Here is a 9,283-nt window from a genome sequence, read left to right on the forward strand (position 1 = left end):
TCCCTACTGTGTAAGTTTGTCCCAGTGAGTCAGTTGGTTCACTGTGCTGACAAAGGCTCACATCCCAGAGTTGCACATTATAAATCAGATCTGACTTCAGAAATAACACCAAATAAGAAATAACAATGTGAATATATTGTGCATTGCTTTCCTGCAATATGCAATTTTAAAGAAGACCTAGCTCTGGCAATAGACAAGTCACTGTGTGTAATGACTCTAATGAACCTGCCAATCTATGCAACTTATGTCTATGGTATGGCAGGGGTCTGTGTCAGACAAAACGCATGTGTGGGGCTGGGGCCCCCTGGGCTGGATTCCCAGGCGGTAGCTTCACAGCGCTCTGGATCTCAGACTGTCACTTTGGGAAGGTTACCCCACAGCTAATCCTGTCTAATCCCTTCCATGGTCAAAGGCTCAGCCCGCCATCCATCCATCTATCTATCCAGCTAGCCAGCCAGCCAGACCATGCTGCTTCACCCATCGTTCCCTGCCTTCCACTGTCTCCACTCTTGCCCCCATGATCACAGCCTGCCCAGGTTCTTCAGCCTACCTCATCCCTTTTTCCAGTTGTCTGCCATCCTCCTTCAGCTGGCTAGACAATAAGCCTTGGTCCAATGTCCCAGTACCCAGACTGGTAATCTGTTTCTAATTCCCCCTACCTCTACTTAACCCACTGCATGAACAAACACGCTTCGCCACTGATCTGAATTCACTCAGCATCTTCTTCCTCCCTCTTCACTGCCTCATGCTAGTACAACCTTGCACAATTAAGACTGTCAGGGCAATCAATCAATTCAGCAAGTGGAACTTTGAGGTAAGCCAGTTTGCAAACAAAAATACACTCCGACTATTCATCCAAACACATAAGAAAAAAACTTTACACACAATTTAAATCTCCTTCTCCTGAACCAGTGTATCATGTTCTCTCCTCAGCATGTTAGGTCTAAACACCTCACTTCAATAACAGCCATATTCATCAGATGTTTATTGGTATTCATTGATTATTATACATGTGCTATATTCAGACAGTTTGCTCGTTGCCTGTGCCTTCCTCACCACCTCACCTTGATGAATAAAGCTTTAGTAAAGCAGGTAAGCACCCAGCAGGTGAGAAACTCCGCATCACCAGTCTTTCTCCTCTTCATTCAAACATGCCAGTTGACCTTCCTGTCCTCTGCCCTCTTGTCTTTAATCCTAACATCCTCTGTGGTCATTACAAGGATAAACAGCTACACATCACCCCTGTATTCTGTCTGACTAACTTAAATCAGCTCTCTCTGCTTCAGCCAAGACATTTGACCGTCTGCCTTCGTCATCATTTTCTCCTTTATTCTGAGCACAAATCGTTCAGCCTTTCACCATCTTCTGTTTCCACTGAGTGCAGAACAAATACCGTAACTGCTAAAATAACATACATTAATTTTATATAACTCTTTAAGACGGCAGGAAATGCATGTAGAAATGAATAACAAGTAGGAATGCTGGTTTTCATGTTTGGCCCATCTTAACTTTAAGGTGTGATCATTTTGACAATCCATAAGTGAGCCAATTTGATTTGGTTAAACTTTAAATTTTTGTTACATATTTCAGCTGTCTTTCCTCACATACTGTGGCATTAGACCTGGTGACACCTCAGTCCTCTATGCTGGTCCCTCCCTTTCTCTCATTCTTCCATCTGCTTCTCCGCTCCCTGTCGCCCCTTTGATGAAGGGATTGAGTTTCATGTTCTCCTTTTATCCCAGGGTAATCATAAGCCCAGATCATAACTCATACATTGCCTTCTGATTCTAATCTGCTGCACTTTGCCTTTCACAATGGGACACACAGGCAACAATGACCTAAGCCTTGCAGTTTCTCTGTACGGGTCAGACGCACACACACGTGTACTGTAACAGAACTTAAAGTCAACAGGTGTTTAGGAACACAGGCAAATATCACTATTGCTACTGGCTGCTTCAACCTCTACTGAGAGAAGGGGAAGTGTTCAGAAAGCACACAGCATTTATCTGAAAGTGAGCTACGATGAGGCAGATTGTAAGTACCCCCCTTTTCCTTCTCTGAATCATCTCATCCATCTTAATTCACAACAAATCCAGGACTGCTACTCTGTCTCAATTCACAAACCTAAAAGCCAATTTCAGAGGTAAACTAAGCAAACGTCTACATTTCTGAGCCTTGGCAGGTGATCTAGATGAGAGCGTGTCAACCAGAATAGGGTGAGAGGAGAAACTGCCCTCCAAAGTGGAGTAAACTAGCACGCCAGATGGGACTGGGTCACTAAGACTGCTTCAAAATGAATGTGTATGGACCAAAGTGGCAGGAAATGTAAATGTAAAGCGGGTTCAGGTAGCAGGAACACTTGATCAGCTATCTAACCATCCAGCAAATTGTCAGCTTCTTAAACACCGGCTGACAGGGAAGCTGAATGGAATGGACAGACAAAACAAGCTGGAGGTGGGGGAGGAGAGTAGGATAAAAAGGGAAGGGCAGGAAGATGAGGAGCAGAGGAAAACAGAGGGAAGGAAATTGGAATAAGGAAATAGGGGAAAAGATGGGGAGCTGGTGAGGGACATTCTGTTAGGATGGTTTGCCTTGAAACAGTTGGTACTGAAGCATACATGTGCGTGGATGTGGGTTTGGTGTGTGTGTATAACTTGTTGAGCAGTTTGAATAAGCTCATGTGATGTGGCCTAGCATGATATTCAAATATAGTCTCATTGGCATGCTTGATAACACACACTTAATGCTTGACCTAACATTGTTGCTGTATTATGCCACCTCTTCAAGGGTGGCAGAGGCTGTTCGTATTAACCATGCTAGCGGCATGGCTCTAGGGGCGGAAATGATGATCTGCTGGTAGGTCAGTCTGCCACTTTGGTTCAGACTTGACGTATCTCCACAACTACCAGATGGAGTGTTATCAAATTACAGACAAAAAAATACAGATAAGCATGGTGCCCAGAAGATGGATCTGCTGGTCACTCAACAGCTGCACAAGAGCACTGGGGACTAAACACTCTTGCTCAAAGGCAACTTTTACTTTCCATATTCTGCAGACGTGGAGATCAAACTACTGACCTTCCATTTAGCTATAACCAGCCGTAATTTCCTAATCTGTTCCTGCATTAACACCTGTTGATGCTGCTTATAAAATAATATTCAAAACTATTAGCACTGTCCAGTCAAATCATTTGTAAGGGATCCTTTCTGCAAAAATCCTGTGATGAATCTGCATTAGGGGACAGCAGGTCAGCTGGTGTCTACAAAGACCAGAGTCACGGGTGCACTCAGACATGTCAGACAATACCAAGTAACAGTACCCCTCCTTCCCTCACACTAGTACATGTTCAAAAACCTGACAACTCTGCTATGAGGCCTGGTAAGTATCAGAAGTCTGAGTTACATACCGAACCATGAGTTTACTGTAACAATAATCACACATGAAAGCTGTGCTTCATGTCATTTAGCTATTCAGCTACACAGAAGTCATTTTTATAAAGTTGGCAGTGGAGCTAATTTTCAGACTCTCTGTTTTAGCTCAAACAGATATGAGATGATGAGGCAACTTGAGCAGATAAGAAAGAGGATGTGGATATGTGATGAGAGGGGAGAGGACGGCTGCCTCTGGGCAGGATAGAAAGGGAGCAGTTGGAAAGACACTGGAGATGAGGGCCCTCACTTTAAAACCAAAGGCTGGATCAAAGTGCTGGCTGACGTCTAGCCTCCTAAACACACTGATTCTCTTTCTCTCTCTCAGAAAAAGAGTCAAATGAGATGAAACAACAGCACACTACAAAGGCTAAACTGAGACAGAACTCTGCTGCAACTAGTTGTGTCTGACCCTGTGTGTGCATGTGAGTGTGTGACATCTAATCTGGTGGGAACTGATGGGAAAGGCCAGAGAAATATCCAGGTTAGTCCCATGTGTGCCCTGGTTCAAAGTCTACATAGAGCTGCACTTTGGTATCTATTATTGTGACCAATGTATTTGTTATAACTTACATTTAAACTTTTTCTTGGGATCCAAAGGGTAAAACTCTAAAACAACACATTTAGATTCCAAAAATATGCATTATCTTTTAACAGTAGTCAGCAGATAAAATGGGAACATTTTAAAATAACTAGAACATAATAATCATCAAAGACACTCATATACATAAAGAACTGCCAAAGCACATACAAACTAGAATTCAGTGTCTACAGCTGAACCTACAGGTGAGATGAGTTGAGAGCTACTGTATGAAGACCTACACTGACACCTGCTGGTGAGCAAGTATTCAGCATGTCTCGTACAGAGGTAATCAGACTGAATATAGAAAAAAAATGTGTAAAATAGCCACTCAAAGAACTTGCATGGAGCATGCAGACCAGGTAGTAGCCATATCTAAAAAAAACAATCTAGACGACAGAAAGAGAACGGGATGTGAATTGTTAACTGTAAGATCATACAATCCCAATAATCACCAGAGGAGGAGATAATTGTGAAGGAGATGTGTAATTTCAAACATTATAATTTCAGATCGTTGACAAAGTCAAACAGATTTTTCAGCTAATAACTAATGTGGAAATTAAATACAGATTTCTACAGATGTAGAAAAAGGGACTGATTCACCACTAAGTCAAGTTTATGCATGTTTGGAGCAGAACACCGCATCACAATGTGATCAGCAGGTTCTACAGGGCTTCAACAGTCATCAGACTCTATGTGATACTTATAAGTCTAATGACTGACCTTTGGCACGTGTGGATTGAATTCAACAGCTCTGTGTATGGCCTCCACAGCGTTCATTTCTGCTGTGCTTAGCCCCCGCCTTGATGCTGCCTCTGGAGAGAACCTGCAGCAAAACACCTCATATGAAACACTGTTCAACACATTCTGCTGTTACTACTGGTGATGCTTAACTGTGCAAGATTCAGTACTAGCAGATATTTGAAACATTATGAGTCAAAAGGAAACATACTTATCTGATACAGCCCGTGCTTTCAACAGTGCTGATGTGTAGCATATAGTGGCTGATTTTGGCAAGCTGATGTCTACAATGGCAGAAAGAAACTAGGGTCATGAAACATAAGCCATACAGTACAGTTTAGGACACATTTATTGAAACTGAAGTGTGATGATGGAAATGTTAAATGTTTATTTGATTGTCTTACCATCATATTTGGCAAGAACTGCTTGGACATCAGCATAAGCCTGAAGCTCTAACAGTGCCTCCAGGAGGTTTTCATGTATATTTAACATTCCTAACAGTGGGAACTCCTTCATTAGCTGTAAATAGATAAATAAATAATAAAGCACTGTGCATACCATTATAGTATTTGTTAATACTATCACTCAATTAAGTACAGTAAGCATGCTGACTCAGTTACTCAGTGGCATGAGTAATTTGACAAGCTGCACACTGTAGCGGTAAGTTTTACAAGGTGATATTTTGACAAAGTCCAATTTGGATTAAAGAAAACCTCACATCTCTCATCATTTTCACTGCTTCTTTAATGCGTCCCAGCTTTCGTGCACACATTGCCAGCCTGCGTTTAATGTACACTAGTAAGTTGATATCTTTTCCAGCTGTAGATGACAAAGAGAAAGAGTCATTTAATAAACAAAACACTTATTATTCATTAACTGATCCATGCATTAGCTATTCCAGTTATCCCATAGAGGGTCATAGTGGGGTTGGAGCTGATTCCAGTTGACATTGGATGAGAGACAGGATACACTCTAGTCTATCACAGGGCAGACACCCAGAGACAGACAACCATTCACACTCACATTCATACCTATGGGCAGTTTAAAGTAACCAGTCGATCTGCACATCTTTGTTTCACAAGCAGGATTAAACCTGGGTGTAGTTACTCTTAAAAACTATCTTTCTGCTACTGTGCATCAGGATTTACAATGGCTGAGTTCTTAGTGTATATTTAAATTCATTCTTACCAATAGTTAATGCTTTTTTGAAGAGGCGTTCAGCTTCTGTGATAGTTGTTGCTTCTTCCTCTGCTAGGAGAACATAGGCTGCAGCACATCTGCACACATATAAATGCAATACACAAAAAGACAGTCCATCCTTATATTATCCTTTGTGGTACACAAGAATGCAATATTTGTGTTTGAATGCACATGCAATACTTAATGCATTCAAGGCAATAATTTCACTATGAAACAACCCATAAAAAGGCCATCACATGATTATATTCACATATTTATATTATCAACTGAAGCAAGCATCACAGTCTTTTACTTTGAATACTTCCATTTTCAACGCTTTACTAGAGCAAATGCTATTTTAATGACACAGTGGTGTGTTTATGAATGCAGTATTTAAGGACATAATATGTAAGTGTGTAAGAGCAAGACTCACTCATGGTTTATTTCTATGGCCTGGTAAGCTGCTCTGATTCTGGCTTGAGGATTTCTCTCTCTCCAGGCTTTCTGCATGACTGTAATGAGATTATGAACTCGGGCTTACTACAAATATGACATTACAGTCCTGGCATAAACAATTGTGTTCATCCAAATTAAAAGTTCCACAACCAAAAAGAAAACACAGTTCCTTGTGAACATTTACTATTAAACAGAGAAATCTCCTCCATGGAAATACACTAGCAGGTTTATGACTCAACTGAGGATTTAGTCTGTATGGGTTTATAACTCACCAGCATCCTCTGGCCTCAGCTGCTGAGTGTCTCCTGTGAAGAAGGTCTGATGGTCTTGAGCAGACAGGTTCATGTCATAGTATGTTAATGGTTCCTTCCCTGTTACCCAGGTGTACCTGTAGGGCAATAAAGTAAAATAGAACCTGTTTTGCTACCATTTTATAACCTGCAGTCAATGAAATGAAACTAATTTTCTTGCATCAAAGACATGGCATGTTTAAGTAGGTATGTACCTTTATAAATAGCTTCATATTATAAACCATCCATTGTAAGCATTATTAAATGTATTCTAAACAGCTAATTATCTAAATCACACATACCTGTTGTATTCTGCTCCTCTGAACAGATTCAAAGGATTCCTCCAGACCTTGCACTCTGGCAAAGGGAAGATGTTGGTATTAGCACTAGTAGTATGATGAGTAGTATTGCTGTTACGGTTTGTGTTAAATACATATTTACCTGAAACACTGGGTCTAGGCTCTGCCTCTCCATTAACCGATGAGAACAGACCAGTTGTGGAGCTGCTCTCCACTCCTCCCAGGAGAGGACGCAGGTGGCTCACTGACACTTGTTCAATGAATGAGGTCCCATATTTACGGAAATACCACCACTCAAATATCTGTGGGGACAACAAAACGTGGTGACACGACTTACAAAAAGATAAAGCAATAATTACTCAATTATCATTCAGTGATAATAAAGACGTGATAATTCATTTTAGAAAATATGTTCATATTAATGATGTTACAACCATGAAGGGCCAATCTGTGCAATGTGTTTCATCTTATAATCACCTTGGGACAATTATTGATTCAGAGCTGAAGTTTGAAAAGGGGCACCAGTGGCTACACCGTTGGTGTCATGGTTCAGGAGTAACTCTCTTAATCAAGTTGTAAAATGGTCAAGTAAGTTGACCTGTGAGTCACAACTGAACCCAGTGTCCCTGTATACTAGACAGTTACAGCAGATGGCCAACACCATTTTAAATGGCAACCTGCACCCTCTGCTCAGCGAGTTTCAGCTTCTCCCTTCTCTGTGTAGAGGCTTTTAGTCCCATGGTGTAAAACTAGGCATTATAAAAACTCCTTTGCTCCCATTGCTATCACATTTCTAAACAAGCTGTAGTAATGTTCCAATATCTTTTATGATGGGATTTAGTCTCTTATGTTCTATTTTTTACTAATTATTTTTTGGATTTATTTTTGATCAGTATTGAAGCCTTTTTACAATTTACAATCTGACCGTTCTATTATTAAATTACTTTAATTTTCATTGTACTTCTTGTTGACATACAAAAATTAAGGCGATAACTCACAAGGATTAGTCCAGATATGAGAGAGGAGGTTCCAGTGAGAGCCACATAGAATTTCGGAGTCAGTGTATTTAAAAACACTGAAGCTGAAAGATGAAGAACAGATTAGTGCTATCAGTGCAGCCTGAGATACGAAAGGTTGGTCTCTTCTGTTGTGATCATATAAAAGAAAATGGTTAACAGCTGTAATACCAACAGAACAAAATTGGTCGAAGGTTGTCTACAACAGAGAATCTCATAGATCAAGCCCACAGCTGCAAACTTGGTAACGCGTCAATAAACTACTAACTAATCTCAGCTAAAACTGGCACATGGTCGTTAAACAATAGTGCATTTAGTTAATGGCGATAGATTTCTAAATACTCGATATAAATCTAACCTAACAGTCGCCTCTATTTGTGTCTGAAACAATCCGATAATCAGCTGTCAAAGTACCAGACCTCTCTTGCTGCCAACTAAAGCAAGATACCCGAAGGCTAAGAATAGCTAGCTAGCTGCTGCATTAATTCACCTGAGGTAAGAGTTTCCTGCAGTTTCAGCGGGCTCCACAGGACATATATCATGACCAGCACCATGCCGAACCAAATGAAGCACACGTAAGTCCATGACCAAGAGAGCCAAGACTTTAATTTCTCAGTAAAGCCAAGAGATTGAGGATTACTGCCAGTGGCTTCCTCCATGTTTTTCCGGATGTCTGTAAACAGATGAGTCACGTGACCACGAAGCAAGAAGACTTCTATTTTGAAATTGCTTAGAAATGCATTTCCGGACAAATCTAAAATATTTTAGAAAATATTTATATTGTGGTGCACCCGGTGGTGTGTGTTCAGTGTGCGTAGTAAGTCGTTTTACTTTTGATACTTTACGTACTTTGCTGGTGTTTCTGTAGGCTACTTTTACCATCGAATGCGAGAGTTTTTGTTGTTGCTTTACTTAAGTGAGGGATCTGAATAGCTTCCTCCATCAGTCCACTGTTTACTAGGGCCTCAGCTAAGAATTATTTACATTATTGTTTATGATTATGATTAATTATTTGATTAATCAAGTAAATGCTTTTTTTATCACCACTGCACCACAGTCATATTTTTTTTTGTTTTATTTACACAATAAAATATTCATATTACTGTGATTAAAAGAGAGAGGGGGGATCCTCACACCCGAGAAGCTGTAATCACGATGTCTGGCATTTTTTGACTCATTGAGTACAACAATAATTACATGACTATTCAAGCAATTATTTCATCGCTATTTAATATAATAGCTTATAATAATAATGATATATATTTTAAAGAACATTTATTTCTTTTACTCTGA

General features: G+C 40.3%; 1 protein-coding gene across 1 annotated transcript in view; it reads right to left on the minus strand.

Annotated features, from left to right (window-relative positions):
- st7l (suppression of tumorigenicity 7 like) overlaps positions 1-8,679 on the minus strand; it is a 14,770-nt gene extending 6,091 nt beyond the window's left edge. Inside the window, exons 1-11 of the mRNA XM_020622320.1 lie at positions 8,481-8,679; positions 7,973-8,055; positions 7,117-7,276; positions 6,978-7,032; positions 6,658-6,773; positions 6,363-6,441; positions 5,939-6,027; positions 5,469-5,569; positions 5,155-5,269; positions 4,962-5,034; positions 4,733-4,835 (exon numbers count right to left, since the gene is read on the minus strand). Coding sequence (XP_020477976.1) covers positions 4,733-4,835; positions 4,962-5,034; positions 5,155-5,269; positions 5,469-5,569; positions 5,939-6,027; positions 6,363-6,441; positions 6,658-6,773; positions 6,978-7,032; positions 7,117-7,276; positions 7,973-8,055; positions 8,481-8,649 — 1,143 coding nt within the window. The 5' untranslated portion in view covers positions 8,650-8,679. The remainder of the gene's footprint in view (positions 1-4,732; positions 4,836-4,961; positions 5,035-5,154; positions 5,270-5,468; positions 5,570-5,938; positions 6,028-6,362; positions 6,442-6,657; positions 6,774-6,977; positions 7,033-7,116; positions 7,277-7,972; positions 8,056-8,480) is intronic.
- Positions 8,680-9,283: the final 604 nt, after the last annotated feature.

Source organism: Monopterus albus, unplaced genomic scaffold (assembly GCF_001952655.1).
Source record: "Monopterus albus unplaced genomic scaffold, M_albus_1.0 scaffold1.1, whole genome shotgun sequence".
NCBI lineage: Eukaryota > Metazoa > Chordata > Actinopteri > Synbranchiformes > Synbranchidae > Monopterus > Monopterus albus.